This window comes from Cuculus canorus, chromosome 25, assembly GCF_017976375.1.
Source record: "Cuculus canorus isolate bCucCan1 chromosome 25, bCucCan1.pri, whole genome shotgun sequence".
NCBI classification, from domain to species: Eukaryota; Metazoa; Chordata; class Aves; order Cuculiformes; family Cuculidae; genus Cuculus; species Cuculus canorus.
This window is the reverse complement of record NC_071425.1, coordinates 4,808,451-4,823,026: the sequence shown is the minus strand read 5'-3', so window position 1 is coordinate 4,823,026 and position 14,576 is coordinate 4,808,451. Positions and strand designations below refer to the sequence as shown.

Genomic DNA, 14,576 nt, shown 5'->3' with positions numbered 1-14,576 from the left:
GCGAAAGCCTAGGCTTGGTGTTGGGAGGCGCTGTGGAGTTTTTCTTGGTGATTGTGTCCCCCAAGGTAACAGTTGTGTTCAGACAGATGGTTTTGCTCAAAAGCAAAGTGCCCCTTTAAATGACAGCCCCTTCCCCGAACTCCCACCTCCCCTTTACTCCTCACAGGCCCTGCAAAGGCTTCCCCGCGAGGCTCGCAGGCTCCCCAGAGTTCCTCCATTCCTTCGTTCTGAAGAAGTTTGCCAACTTCTTTTGCAAAACCGGAGAGATGAGCCTTGCCTAAAGCGCTGACCGTTGGGAGCTGCTGTGCTCCGGAGCCAGCCCTGACGATGTGTGGTCTTGGCATCAGGCAGAAGTTGAAGTTTCACTGGCGCAGTCGGTTGCAACTCCGTCAAAGCTGTGCTTGTTTACAGCAGGGATGAGCTTGGCTCTTGGTTATTGATGCTTTGGTCTCCCCTTCGCTAACGCGAGGGCAAAGCTCGTGGTGGGGCTGCGAGGAGTAGTTGGGGAGCGCGTAACTGCACCTTTGCTAGTCTGGGTTGTGCCATCTCAGGACTGTGTTCCCCTCCTCCCCAGAGCGCGTGCCACTACTCTCCTTCAGTTTGGATAAAATCAGTCCGAGGGAGGCACATGGGCAGAGTCTGAGAGAGGCGGCCAACGGTAGCAGTCGCAGACACCTCCCTCAGTCACACGAACAAGTCACTTAACCCTCACGAGCCTCCGAGAACGGCTTCATTCCAATCCAGAGTAATTTTAGTTCTCGTTTCTGTCCCTTTGTCAAGCAGGCAGTTTTCAGCAGCTCTGGAGGACCTGAACGAGGCCATCAAGCTGTGTCCCAACAACCGTGAGATCCAGCGGCTGCTGATGCGGGTGGAAGAGGAGTGCAGGCAGGTGCAGCAGCAGCAGCAGCAGCAGCCACCGCTCCCGGTGGAGCCTGAACCTGAAGTCCAGCATGAAGAGCTGTATTCTGTGCAAGATATCTTTGAGGAGGAATACCTTGAGCAGGATGTAGAAAACGTTTCCATTGGCTTGCAGACAGAGTCCAGGCCAAACCAAGGGCTGCCCGTCATCCAGAGCCCACCCCCCTCCCCAGCTCACAGGGACTCAGCCTATATTTCTGGCTCACCTCTTGGCTCTCATCAGGTCTTTGATTTCAGGTCCAATAGCTCCGTGGGTTCGCCAACCAGGCAAGGGTACCAGTCCACGTCTCCTGCTCTGTCTCCGACGCACCAAAACTCGCATTATAGGCCCAGTCCTCCTCACACGTCCCCTGCTCACCAGGGCTCCTCTTACCGCTTCAGCCCACCTCCTGTTGGAAGTCAAGGGAAGGAATATCAAAGCCCACCACCTTCTCCTCTTCGTAGAGGTCCTCAGTATCGTGCCAGTCCCCCAGCAGAAAGCATGAGCGTTTATAGGTCGCAGTCCGGTTCCCCAGTTCGCTATCAGCAGGAGCCTAGCGCAGTCAGCCAGCTCCCCAGTAGACCAAAGTCTCCGTTATCCAAGATGACGCAGAGGTCTTTCCAGATGCCCCAGCTCCCAGTGGCCGTGCCACAGCAGGGGCTGAGGCTGCAGCCAGCCAAGGCGCAGATCGTGAGGAGCAACCAGCCCAGCTCAGCAGTCCATTCGAGTACTGTAATCCCAACCGGTGCTTACAGCCAGGTTGCCCACTCGATGGCCAGCAAGTACCAATCAGCATCCGGGGAAATGGGGGTTAGTCAGAGCAGGTTGGTCTACCAGGGCTCCATCGGTGGAATCGTAGGTGACAGCAGACCGGTGCAGCACGTTCAGGCGAGCCTCAGCGCGGGAGCCATCTGTCAGCATGGAGGGCTGGCTAAAGAAGACCTTCCACAGAGACCGTCCTCGGCGTACAGAGGGGGGATGAGATACAGCCAGACACCTCAGATTGGGCGAAGCCAGTCCGCTTCCTACTATCCAGTGTGTCACTCGAAGCTTGACCTGGAACGTTCTCCCCTCCCCGCCAGTCAACTGGGCTCTCCAGACGTGTCTCATCTCATAAGAAGGCCCATCACAGTTAATCCAAGTGAAATCAAGCCTCACCCTCCGACTCCAAGGCCCCTGCTCCACTCTCAGAGCGTTGGCCTCCGCTTCTCTCCTTCCAGCAATAGCATCTCCTCCACCTCCAACCTGACTCCCAACTTCCGCCCTTCAGCTTCGATTCAGCAAATGGAGATTCCTCTCAAGCCAGCTTACGACAGGTCATGCGATGAACTCTCTCCGGTGTCTCCCACGCAGGGGGGTTACCCCAGCGAGCCCGCCCGTTCCCGGACCACACCGTTCATGGGAATCATAGATAAAACTGCTCGGACTCAGCAGTACCCCCATCTCCATCAGCAGAACCGGACCTGGGCCGTGTCATCAGTGGACACTGTCATTAGTCCTACGTCTCCTGGCAATCTCCCCCAGCCGGAATCGTTTAGCCCGCCTTCGTCAATCAGCAACATTGCCTTTTATAACAAAACCAACAATGCACAGAATGGCCATTTGCTAGAGGAAGACTATTACAGCCCCCATGGGATGCTGGCCAATGGGTCCCGGGGAGACCTCCTGGAGAGAGTCACCCAAGCCTCCTCGTATCCTGACGTCAAGGTGGCAAGGACACTGCCTGTGGCACAGGCCTACCAGGACAACCTGTACAGGCAGCTCTCCAGGGACTCCAGGCAAGGGCAAACATCCCCAATCAAACCAAAGAGACCATTTGTGGAGTCTAATGTGTGAAAGACGCTTGTTGGAGTAAGACCCTCATGTTTTCAGCACACACTTCCGAGCTTGATTTCCATGCATATTATTATTATTTTGATTTCTCTTTGGTAGCTACATGACCAAGTTTCTCCGGTACTTTGTGTGGTGGTCAGACAGCCATGCACGTGCTCCAGCCTTTCCATTCCCTAGCTGACTGTGAAGCCAACATCAGCCGAGCCAGTATCGTTTGCCCAATTCCGGCTACGTTCCCAATCAGGATATCTTAGTACATGGTGCGGGGTCATCCAGAAATGTCCCCTACGCAGCAGGAGGTAACCAGCTCTTTTGCAAGAGACAATCGTGTTCGATTTAAATTGGGTTTCTTTTGTCTCCATGAGCTCTTACTCAATTCTGATGGGAATTCCTAGCAGGAGCAGAGCAGGAATAGCAGGAGCCTTTCCCAAGGTCCCTGTGCCAACTGAATCGTTTGGCTCTTTGCCACCCAAAGAGCAAATCACCCACAGCGAGCAAGGGCACGATGTGTTTTAATACTGAGTAGCTATGCACAATAACCATCTCGCGTCACCTGCTTTATAGCAGTTCAATCCCAATTGGATTCCCTTCCTTATTCAATCACATCATTGGCCAGAAGGGATGGGGATGGCGTGATGCTTTGCAACCTGAGTGCCCTGACACTGATTTGCTCTGGGGCATTTTACAAGCACTGAGAGATTAAAGTTGGCCCTTCGTTACGCATTTTAATCAGCTGAGGGAATTGGTGAGAAACCTTTTGCGCGCGAACTGGGATGGCAACAACTTCACACCGTTAGCGGACAACAGCACCTCACACACAGCACCGCGTTCTCACCGGGATGGTTTAGCGTTGGAGATTTCATTGGATGGGGTTTTATTTTGATTTGCAAAGGAAAAAGAGAAATCTGACTCAGTAAATGGTGTTCAAGGAGGGAAATTGCGATTTTTTAATTCGTTTGGGTTTTAATTCGTTGGTGATGAGGATGCACCAGGGCTCCCAGGACAGGAGGGGTCTTTGGGCAACCTTGGCTCGCTCCTGCCCGGGCAGCGGGTGCTGTGCGAGGGCTGCGCTCCTTGAAAGATCCATTCTTTACTTCTTGGAAAGTCATTGGCGCGTTCCGTACCTGTCAAGGGCAGAGACCACGTTTTGCTTTTTAAGGACCTGTAGTTAAAAGAGAGGTATTTCTAATTTATTTATGCAGTCTATTTCAGGATGGTTTTTTTAGTTTGGGTTGTTTTTTTCTGGTTTTTGGGTTTTTTAAATCAGACGCCAGTCACATCTGGACAGTGGGGAAAGCGGGGAACACTTCCAAAATCCTTTTTAGGGCCTTTTCAATCATTTTTCCATTATTCTCTGCATTTTTGAGGGCTGGAGGGACTTTCTTTACAGACCCATTTATTACGGGTGGGTTTGTAATCTGCCTTTTCAGAGGGCAAAGGGTGGGACGTTTAGCGGGGAGCGATAACCCTGTAGCTTGTTTTAAAGCAAACCAGTGCCTGTTGCCCGATGCCGAACCTCACTCATATCAGCTCCCACGAGCTGCCGCAGTGCTGAGCGGGAGGAGCGATACCTTTCGGTGTTTCCAAAGGGCTATGCGAATAGATTGCAAAGACTTCTTCAACCAAATCATGGGGTCCGACCTCCGCTGCTGTAAACGAACATATCCCCAGCGCAACATCAGTGCAACTACATCCATTTACACCAGTTAAGGCCTTGGCCCGAAACTCTTAAGCAAACCCTGGCTTCGATGGGGCTTTTCTTTTCCCTTTCCGCGTGTGGATCAGCACATCTTGTTGCTATTCCCTTGCTTAATTTGCTCCGAGCGAACTGGGACGTGCACACCTTGGGATTGGCGGAGGCTTGTGTCTCATAGACACGTTGAGAGCATTCGGGGGCGATTTCCTCTGTGGGATTCGGCGCTATTTGTGCTTTTCTGGGCTATCTGGGATTTGTCCAACCCAATATTTGGATCGAGGTTGGCAATTTCTTTCTCGAGGTGCAACCTAGTGCTGACTCTTTTTCTTGCAGGGCTTTGGGAAGCGAGGGGTGGAGTTGGAGACCCCCAAACGGGCTCCTTGCCACCGTGGGGACACCCAGCCCCACGTGCTGTTTCTCTCCTTGCAAAGGGGGTGTGATGACTATTTTTCTTCCTCTTTTTTTTTGAAGCAGAATGTTCTGCTTTGTAAGGAATAACCGGTTCCTTCTCCTCCGCATACAGAGCTAGGACATGCGTGTCCGCAGGGCTGGAGTTGCACCAACCGCTTTGCTTAATGCCTCCATCCTCCAGCTTTCAAATCGAGTGAGTGGCTCCCTACCCTCAGTTGCTTCTTTGAAAGGAAAAAGTAACCAATTTCAATCCCATCCCTATTCCCCGTGGCCGAGCGAGACGCTCTGCGGCCATGAGCCGGTTCTCTCCGCTGAGACGCCAACGGGACGGTCCGAGCGCAGCGATGTGGGAACTGCCCGTGCTTTGCTTTCGCTGTTCACTGCTTTGTGCTCCCAGTTCTGTCTTTCCGAAACATCCCCTCCCGCCACTTCTGTGTAGAACTTTGGGGTTTATGAAGATGTTTTAAGGGAAATAAGAAAACAGCTCACACTTTGAACACAAACACCAAGCTGAAAGAAGGCTTAAACACTGCGGCGTGCAGGTTTTTTTCACGATACCACGTGTTACATTTTTCACAGGATTCTTGCACTAATGGGTTTCCATCTGTTCTCTCTGTAAATGGGTGCACTTTACTGTTTGAATTTGTTACTATGATAAATACTGGATATTTAAGCGTGAGTAGTGTCTTCATTAGAAAATAGCAAAACAGCTCTTGTCTCTTAGTGTATTTTTCAAGGAAAAAAAAGAGAGAAAAGAAAAGAAATGAAGCAATGAATCATAACATTTATAGCACAAGAACTGACTCTTGTATATAAGCATCAAGAGATTGAGTAATTTTTGAATACAAAACGATTTGCAGTGGTTTTAAAGCGCTTCCCCAGCAATTCTCTTTGGGACGGCCGAGGCGGGATGGCTGCTGCAGTCGCTGGGCGGGTAAGGAGGAGCACATCTCGCGCTGGAAGAGCCGTTCTTTGCACAGTCCCCCGTGGTCCTCAAAGTCACGCTTTGGGTTTGGCGTGGACAGAAAGCAGAGGTTGTGGTGTGTTGTGCTGTCGTGCGTGGTCCTGTTGGCAAAGCTCTGTTGTACACGTGGCTCGGTGGAGCGGGAGGCTCAGCCCTCGCCCGAGGTCCCCTCACCCTGTCATCACCGATCCGGATCAGAGTTCTGCACAGAGTTGCAGACACGGTGCTGTCTTATCTGTCCGTGCTACATATTTAATTACTCTTCGAGTAATTAAGATGTGGGACGATGCTGCTCCGTCCCCTCCCTGGCCGCAGGGGCACTGTTGCCCAGCCCCTGTCCTGCAGGGAGGTTTTTTCAGGTGCACCCAATGAAATGGTTTCTTGGCAACATTGAAACCTCTGGCTTTGGTTCTTGGGGTGCGTTGGGAAGGTGACGCTGAAGCTGAGCCCTGTATTTAGCTGACCTTCCCACCGGGTGTCTCTGGTCGTCTGCCTGCAACCGCTCCGAGAGTGGAATCCTCTCTCCCAGCCCTGTGTGCAGGTGTCTGCTGTGTCCTCCAGTGGGGACTCGCTGGCTCTTGCTTTGTCTCTGGGGGCATCTCTGGTGCCAGCAGAGGGGACACGTGCCTGGGGGTCTCTGCAGGGCCCCCACCCTGGAAATGGTCTTGGAGGGCTTGGAGAACAGTCAGAAGTGCTTAGGAAAGGGATGGACCCCTTGGGCTCCGTCTCCAAAGGCAAAGGCGCCGCAGCCTGAGCCGTCTTCTCTGCGTCGCTGCTTGGGAGGAGCAGGCTGTGCCAGCTCCTGACGAACTGAGGCGTGCGTCTGTCCTTCTGTCTGTCCGTCTGCTGCCTGGCACCGGTGCCTACAGGTGGGTCTGTCCGAGCACTGAACTTCTTGGTTTCTTTACTTCAACCTGGCTGTAAAGAAAACTGCTTGGCTAGTGTGAACGTGTGTGTGTGTGCGTACGACAAACACCTAAGCCATACTTGGATTAGGTCTGGAACCGGGGTGGCTACTAAATTTGGAGCAATTCAGTCCCCTCGTACAAAGGTTTCAGTTTATTCAGGGTTACCCGGGAGAAGTCTAGCTAAAACCGAAGTGCCAGCTCCGCCTTATCTAGAGAAAAGCAAGCCGGCGTGCCTGCTCGTCCTCCGCCTTCCTTGCGAGGGGGGTCCTTGGTGAGCTGTCGCAAGCTCTTTGGTCATTGTACTTTGCTTTAGGCTTTGGGGAACTCAAGGTGACTCCTCTACCAGGATCGTGTTTACCCAAGGGCTTAGGGAAGAGCTGTTGTACCCATTGGGACCTCTGCGGATCGATGCCTTCACCCTGTGCCGGTTGCTCCACGCCAGATCTGGTGGAGTGCGTGTTGGACACAAAGCACAATGGTTGAAAGTGAATCTGTGTTTTTTTCCAGATTTGTGTGAATAATTGCTGGATTTTCATTCAATCAAACTCTTTTTTCTAATATAAACCACTAAGGGCTCAATTCTTTAGCAAGATGCATTCGTGTCCAACCCCGACTACTCAGCTGGATCTCACCACAACTGTTACCGACCTACCCAAGAGAAAACAGCTAGCGTGACCGTCACCGGGAAAACCAACGGACACCCAACCTGTCCACCATATCCTTTCCTCCTGCTCATATTCTGGTTGTCACGGTACTGGGGAGTCAGCTGCTGGGGCCCATCTGATGAGAACGCATCCTATAGTCGTGAAAACAGAGCTGCTTTGCCAAAAGACTTTGTCCCTTCTGGGTGACGCAGTCCGGGGACGGCAGTGGGGCTGCGGGTCGTCTCTTCCGGCGGGTCGGGGTCATGCTGGTTGGGTGGGAAAGCCTCGCACTCGGGGAGTTGGGTCCCTTCCCCCTGGGTCTGCCTCGCCGTGCACTAAGCCAGACACCGAGAGCAGCGCTCTGTGCTGCGTGAAGTCTGCTTTGTTGCTCCACCGCTAACCCAGAGACTCGCGTGGACTCGGCCAGCGCTGCCGGTGTCATCCCTGTCCAGCCTTTTCTTTCCCATAGTGTTGCGTTCACCGTCTCGTCTCCCTTCTGTCTTCACATCCCAGAGGATCTGAGTTTGATACAAATGCGTACAGTGCCCACACCTCGTGCTTTGTACAGTTCCCTGGTTGCCATCCTCCGAGACACTTGCTGGGAAGATCTTTAAGACACTTAAATTTTCCTTTAGCTTTTCTATAATTCCGATGTAAAGGACTCTCTCTGTACAGTATATTATTCAATGCATGTTCTGTTCTCTCTACTGATATATTGAACACCACACAGTTGTGATATTGTGCAGCGGGAAGAGCAGCCCCTGCCGAGAGCGGAGGCCTTCGCCTCTCATGTATAAGGAAAGAAGAAAAACATATTTTTTCCTTTGCTGTATTTGCTTGAGCAGAGTTTTCTTGTCTGTACATGTGAGCTGTGAGATAGATGTGAAAAGTTCAAACGAATGCATTCCCCCCAATGTATACAGATTGTAATCTGTACAATGATACCTGTATGTATGAACAAATGTACTTATTTATAAATGGTTAACACTTGGACGCGGCGTCTGGGCTCGTGTTCTTCCCACTCTGCGGCGAGCGGAGGAGCCAGCAGGGCCCTGGCAGCCAACGGGGGGCAGCCGCGTCCTGGGGTGCATCCGGCACCGCATGGGGAGAGGGAGGGATTGTCCCGCTCTGCTCCGCGCTGGTGTGGCCCCACCTTGAGCGCTCGGGGCAGGTTGGGGCACCACAGGATAAAAAGGATCTAAAACTCCTGGAGAGCGTCCAGAGGAGGGCATGGAGTTGGGGAAGGGTTTAGAGGGGAAGAGTGTGAGGAGCGGCTGAAGGCACTTGGTCTGTTCAGCCTGAAGGAGAGGAGACTGAGGGGAGACCTCATCGTGCTCTGCAGCTTCCTCACAAGGGAAGGAGGAGCAGGCACTGAGCTCTTCTCTTTGGTGACCAATGATAGGACCCACAGAAATGGTGGGAAGATGCCAGGGGAGGGTTAGGTTGGGTATTAGGAACAGGTTCTTCCCTCAAAGGGTGGTGGAACACAAACAGCTCCCGGGCGGCAGTCATGGCCCTAAGCCTGACGATATTCCAGCAGCCTTTGGCCAACGCCCTCTGACCCATGGGGTGAATGTCCTGTCCAAGAGACAGGAGTTGGACTTGATGATCCCCATGGGTCCCTTCCAGCTCAGGACATTCTGTGGTTCTATCTTCCCCACACGGAAATGGCCTAGGCTCATCCTGGTGCAAGGGTCGGGTCCGGCTCTTACTGCCTGGGGATGGGATGGGGCATCGCTGGGAGCAGGAGGGGATGGAGGCAGCGCTGCTGCTGCCGTTAGCAAAGGGGTGTTAACAAAACGAGGGGCACTGGGTCAGAGCTGTTTCCTGGATTACATTATGCAAAGCACGGCTTAGGGATATGATCTAGTGGTGTGCAGGTACAGGTGGCCTTGATCTCAAAGGTCTTTTCCAACCTGGCGATTCTGTGATTCTATCATTAGTGCTTTGGACACCAGAGCCCTCACGAGAACCCAAGTGTCTGCTTGCTTCATCCCTGCCTAACCCGGGGCTCGCGTTGGCAGCTCAGCGTTGCAGCTGAATACCCCTGGAAGCTGCCAGTGTCCGTGCTGCTGGGCCGGGCTGGATGCGCAGCGCTGGAAGGACACGGCACGTCGAGGTTGTGGTGAGCAAAGATCCCGCCTTGGGATGGTGCTTTTGCTTTACAGTGCCGGGATCCAGAAGCTTCACCCAAGCGGCTTCACCCTCTGCTGTAACCCAGAGAGAAGCTGGGATGCTTTCAGCAGAGATGAGCCCACGGCTCAGGGATGCGCCTCCTCATGGCAGTGGGTCTCCCACACCTTCCCGGGCGCATCCAGAGCCTGACCAGACCCTGGAGGTGTCCCCACGGGCTCCTTCGCACGGACACTGCTGAGCTTTGTGGGTGCACAGCGCAAGACCCAGATGGGACAATCCCATCCCAAATACCCACTCTGCCATTCCGGCCCGTCGGGCAGCTCCTGGCCCGGCTGCGCTCAGCACGAGGAGCTCAGAGGTACCCAAAATGCTGAGCTTGGGAAGCGGAGATGGGAGGAGGCCAAGGTTAGCTGTAAACATTTATTAGGTCAGGAGCATCCACTGAGCAGACCACACACGGCACGAGAAGGCAAAACATTTTGGACACGGAGACGCTAAACCTGCGCAGACGCTGGGCTGCTCGAAGCCCCCGGGGAACCCTTTGTGGGGAGCAGCCCCGACGGCCATGCTGGGGGGCACGAGGCTGCCAGCGAGGGGGAATCTCGGTGATGGCAAACCCCCCTCTGCCCGTCAGCACAGAGAATGGGCTTTGGGCTTTGGCTGCTCGCAGCAGGAAAACCTGGACTCCCACCACCTCATCCCTAGAGCAGGGATGAGCCCGGGGCCCCCCGTCCTTGGTGCCCCGGTGCTGGTGCCCCCTGCCCCACCGTCCCCATGGGGCTGAGGGAAGGCTCGGGGGTCACTGGGGGCCGCGCGGGGCAGAGCCAAAGAAGATTAAGGTCAAGCAAGGCCGAAGGCAGCGTTACACCAACAAGCATGTCCTTCCCCAGCTGTCCTCATCACCCTGAGCCAGGCAGAACCCCGGGACACAAGGACATCCCACAGACACCACGAGGTGCCCATGGTGGGGACCACAAAGCTGAGGATGTCACTGGGTGCCACCACCAGGGCTCTCGCCCTCTGTCAGGGTCTTGAAGTCCATGGAGAGGGCCAGCTCCTCAGCCAGCGGTGGGCGCTTCCAGTCGTCCCGTGTCAACACGTAGCCCACAACCAGCCCGAAGGCCACCAGCAGCACCCCAAGGGTGTTGGCCAGGACCCCCTCGGGCACAAAGAGGCTGTAGGAGTCCCTGCCAGGGCAGAGGGGGATGCTTAAGCCTTGGGGTGCAGGTGGCCTGTCCCTACCTTGGCTGGGACCCCCTCCTCATCCTCTGGGCACACAACCTATGAAAGGTCCCTTCTCCCACATCGTAGTAAGATGGGGGGAGGGACATTTGGTGACGGCAGAGAAAAATGGGGCACAGAGCTATGGCAAGGCGGTAGGAGGCTCAGCATCGCCCCTGCCAGACGTGCTCCCACAGCCCCTGGGGCCCCCACGGCCCTGTCTGTCCCCATGGGGCTGGAGAGGACCCCGATAGCAGCCGAGGCCATCACCGTGTCCTCCAGCCATGAGGGCAGAGGCCTTGGGGATATGAGCATCCTTGGGGGAGGAAAGGGGGGAATTCTGAAAACACCTGGCTCAGAGAGACGACAGTGGATATTTTATCCCCAGCCCCAAAGATAGCGGTTGCAGGACCCAACCCTTGTAAGACATCATCTGGGAGGTGACTCAGCAGAAGCAGAACTAAAAGCCTTGGGGGAGATCTAATCCAGGCCAGATTCTGCTCCCCAGGGCTGGAGCAGCCCCTTTCTAGGGGACATGGGGGCTGCCACCCCCCCAGCTCAGTCACCCACCTGATGTTGAAGAGGAGCATCTCAGTGATGCCCAGCAAGCAGGCGATGATGGAAAGGACAAAGAGGGCGATGCCAAAGAAGACGTGGTGGGGTTTGTACCGGCTGCGCAGCGAGAAGGAGGTGCCGGGGAGGAGGAAGAAACCACAGCCCAGGAGCCACTGTGGGGTGTGGGGACGTTACAGGATGCTGGGGGTCACTTCCTCACCCCAGGGGTCTCAGGAGGTCCCCAGCCCTCACCTGCAGGAGGTAGAGCACGAAGGCAGCCATCCCACACCAGCTGTGCAAGCTGTACATGTCAGGGATGCCCTTGGTCCGGTGAGACTCGAAGACAGCGATGATGCCTGCAGAGAGGAGCCCGTTACCACCAGGGCCAGATCCAGCCCCATCAGAGCGTCCTGGCCCCGGCGCTCACCGACGAGGGCGATGAGCAGCGCCAGCCCATGGAGCAGCGCATGCAGTGCCTTGGTGGAACGCTTGGCTTCGTGCCTGAAGACCCGATAGACCAGGAGAGCTGCCAGAGAGAGGGCATGTGAGCAAACATGGGGGTCCTCCACCTGCCCAGCACCCCGCATCGCCTGCGGGTGCTGCACGCAGGTGGTAGGGGGCGATCCTGGAGCATCTTCCTGATGTCATAGAATCATAGAATAGTTTTGGTTGGAAGGGACCTTAAAAATCATCTAGTTCCAACCCCCCTGCCATGGGCAGGGACACCTCCCACGGGATGCGGTTGGTCAAAGCCCCATCCAACCTGGCCTTGAACCCCTTCAGGGTCGGGGCAATGTCATTCACTACCACTTTTTCCCCCTTCGCTCCCAGCTTGAGTGCAGCTCCGGAGGCTTTGAAGCTGCAGCTGGGACAGCGTGTTTGTCCCAGGGCTACGCTCACCGTCACCTTGGAGGAAAACCATGCCCAGCACCATGCAGAGCGGGTGGATATTGAACTGGAGGGGGCTGTGCCAGGCCACGCCGCCCCGGTATCGGCCCAGCCAGGCGCCCGTGGTGGCCAGCAGCGTCAGGCCCAGCATTTGTGACACAGCCACGTACGCCGAGAGTCCAGCAGGGCTGGCAGCCGGCGGAGCCCCGTCCATGCCGGCCTGCGGAGACAGAGAGAAGGGGGCAGCGAAGCCACCGTGGCAGTGGGAGTCGCAGGCGGCTGCCCCTGATGTGGGTTCCCAGCATCCAGCGCTGCTCGGGCCTCACCTGCCGCAGAGCCAGACGCTTCCTGGTGCTGCCGGGGCGGCTGCGTCACCCACACCTGGAGGTGGCTCCTGGATGCCACGGCACGCCCAGCCCTGCTCTCCTGTCCCTGTTCCTGCCCTGCTCCTGCCCGCATCCTGGGGTCTCATTCCTGCTGCCCCAGCCCTCCAACCATGCTGTCCCTCCATCCCCATCCCTCCATCCCTGCCTCTCCATCCCTGTATCTCCATCCTTCCCACTCTACCCTCACCCCTTCATCCCCATCGCTGCCCCTCCATTCCCATCCTTCCATCTCTGCCTCTCCATCCCTATCCCCCCATCCTGGTCCCTCCATCCTCATCTCCATCCCCATCCTTGTCCCACCTCACCCCCTCCCCTGCTCACCCACCCCCGGAGCCCCAACACAGTCACACCCCCCAAATCCCGCTCGATGGAGGCAGCGCAGGATTAAGCAAGGATGCTCAGGACAATCCCCATGACAGAAAGCGATGGCTCCAGGGGACACTGGGCTGAGCAAACCCCTCTTGTGGGGGGAACGGACACCCGGTGTTACCGAACGGCTCTGCCGCCACACCGGAGAGCTGCCCTGTGGCCCCACAACCCACCTGTCGCTCTTGGTGCTGGGTTATCCCTCGATGCTCCCCACTGGCTTGGGGACCGGAGCTGCCTCAAGTGCCACCAGCAGCACTGTCACCTCTCCTGCTTCCCTGCCAGCCAATGTCCTCCCTCTGTGCAGGAGCACCCGCCCGGTTGTGGCACAGCCCCGCGGTGCTGTAAGGGCTGAGGGGGGGCCATGGAGGGGTGGGAGATGCATTAAGACCACGCACACACTTTATTCCCAGCCACCTTTATTGGATCAGCCGGCTAAGTGGGTTAAGGGAATTGGTTTATCCCATTAAGTTGTGCTGCAAAGGCCACCTGCCCGCATCCAGCCTCACCGCCCGCGGCCATGGGATGCGCAGTGGGGACCCGCGCGGGGACCAGGACAGCGTGGGGGCACCATCTCCCCCAACACAGCATCACAACGGACCCCCTCCCTGGACTCTCCCCACTGCCATAGGGCTGTGGGCTCCAACGGGGGTCCCTGTGCGCCCCATCCTGCCCCACGCATCCTCGAGCCAGATGCAAACATCTGGCCCTGCTGGCAGTCACGTAAGGGGCCAACCTGGCCCCCAGTGGTGCTGGGGATGGGGGGACAGGGAATGACACTCCCCCACCATGGGAACCGGCATCACCGGTTGCTAATGGGCTCTACAAGTTGCCTGTCAGCCCTAAAACTGTCCCATCCGCTGCTCCCAGTCCACGCTGAGCACTGGGAGAGCTGGAGGCAGCCGGGTCCTTCCCCAAAGCCACCCCGTGATGGGGACCTGGCCCCCCCCATCTCTGCCCCCCCGAAGAAGCCCCAATCCCCCCCTTCCCAGGGCAAAGCCAGTGCTCCTCGCTTTTGGAGGGGGGGGGGGGGGGTTCTCCTATTAAATCCTTCCCACACAGCCTGGGGAGGGGGTGGCATCTGCCCCTTACAACCCCCCATCATGGCCTGGGGTCCCCCAGTTTCCCCAGGGGTATCTCGGAGGGGGAGTGTGTCTCTGCTCTCGATGGGGGCTCTGAGCTCATGCAGGAGAGGGGGCTCCAACCTGGGGGGGGGGGGTTGGAGGCAGACCCCTACCCAGCCCCCCCCACCCCCCATCACGTCCCCCCATCCCTACCTGTGGGTGCAGCCTGCGCAGAGCCCAGCGGTGGCAGCGAGGGACAGGGCCACCGCGTTGGCAAGGCAACGGAGCGATGGCAAAGCGAGGGGCGGGGGGGCTGCACCCCCACCCCCAGCATCGCTGCGTGGGGAGGGCTCCCTGGCGAGAGGCAGAGGGGGCTGAGACCTGGGGGTTCACCATGGTGGGGGGGGGGGGGGCTATGGGCACAGACCCCACAGCAGCATCTGTGACACACACACACACACACAGGTGCTGCTGAGCCCCCAAACCTTGCCAGGGACCCCCCAAACCTTGCCAGGGGACGCCCCCAGACCTTGCCAGGGACCCCCCAAACCTTGCCAGGCGACCCCCCAGACCTTGCCAGGGACCCCCCCCAAACCTTGCCAGGGA

At 56.6% G+C, this 14,576-nt stretch overlaps 2 protein-coding genes across 21 annotated transcripts in view; one reads left to right on the top strand and one right to left on the bottom strand.

Moving 5' to 3' along the window:
• Positions 1-8,347, top strand: part of TANC2 (tetratricopeptide repeat, ankyrin repeat and coiled-coil containing 2) — a 225,301-nt gene extending 216,954 nt beyond the window's left edge. For 14 of the 18 annotated variants that reach the window (XM_054088176.1, XM_054088191.1, XM_054088186.1 and 11 more), the window contains one exon: positions 781-8,347. In XM_054088176.1, the coding sequence (XP_053944151.1) occupies positions 781-2,734 (1,954 nt within the window). In that variant the 3' untranslated portion in view covers positions 2,735-8,347. The remainder of the gene's footprint in view (positions 1-780) is intronic. The other 4 variants (XM_054088190.1, XM_054088189.1, XM_054088182.1 and 1 more) reach the window with 1 other exon arrangement.
• Positions 8,348-9,888: 1,541 nt separating this feature from the next.
• LOC104054373 (transmembrane ascorbate-dependent reductase CYB561) lies at positions 9,889-14,319 on the bottom strand. 3 transcript variants are annotated; one of them, XM_054088479.1, is made up of 7 exons: positions 14,184-14,319; positions 13,083-13,257; positions 12,173-12,374; positions 11,694-11,792; positions 11,519-11,622; positions 11,282-11,439; positions 9,889-10,677 (listed from the first exon to the last, which is right to left on the bottom strand). In XM_054088479.1, the coding sequence occupies exons 3-7, from the start codon at positions 12,366-12,368 to the stop codon at positions 10,479-10,481; spliced, it is 756 nt and encodes a 251-aa protein (XP_053944454.1). In that variant the 5' UTR covers positions 12,369-12,374; positions 13,083-13,257; positions 14,184-14,319; the 3' UTR covers positions 9,889-10,478. The 3 variants fall into 3 exon arrangements, with proteins under 3 accessions (XP_053944454.1, XP_053944455.1, XP_053944453.1); XM_054088478.1 differs by having other exon boundaries at positions 9,890-10,677; positions 12,167-12,374; XM_054088480.1 differs by lacking the exon at positions 11,694-11,792 and having other exon boundaries at positions 12,167-12,374.
• Positions 14,320-14,576: the final 257 nt, after the last annotated feature.

What these genes read in the sequence shown, in the direction of transcription:
- LOC104054373 (XM_054088478.1), bottom strand. Translation starts at nt 12,368, where the DNA reads ATGGACGGGGCTCCGCCGGCTGCCAGCCCTGCTGGACTCTCGGCGTAC. An exon ending in GGTTTTCCTCCAAGGTGACG is followed by an intron (nt 11,793 to 12,166) that starts GTGAGCGTAGCC and finishes TCTCTCTGGCAG; the next exon opens with CTCTCCTGGTCTATCGGGTC. An exon ending in GCTGCTCATCGCCCTCGTCG is followed by an intron (nt 11,623 to 11,693) that starts GTGAGCGCCGGG and finishes TCCTCTCTGCAG; the next exon opens with GCATCATCGCTGTCTTCGAG.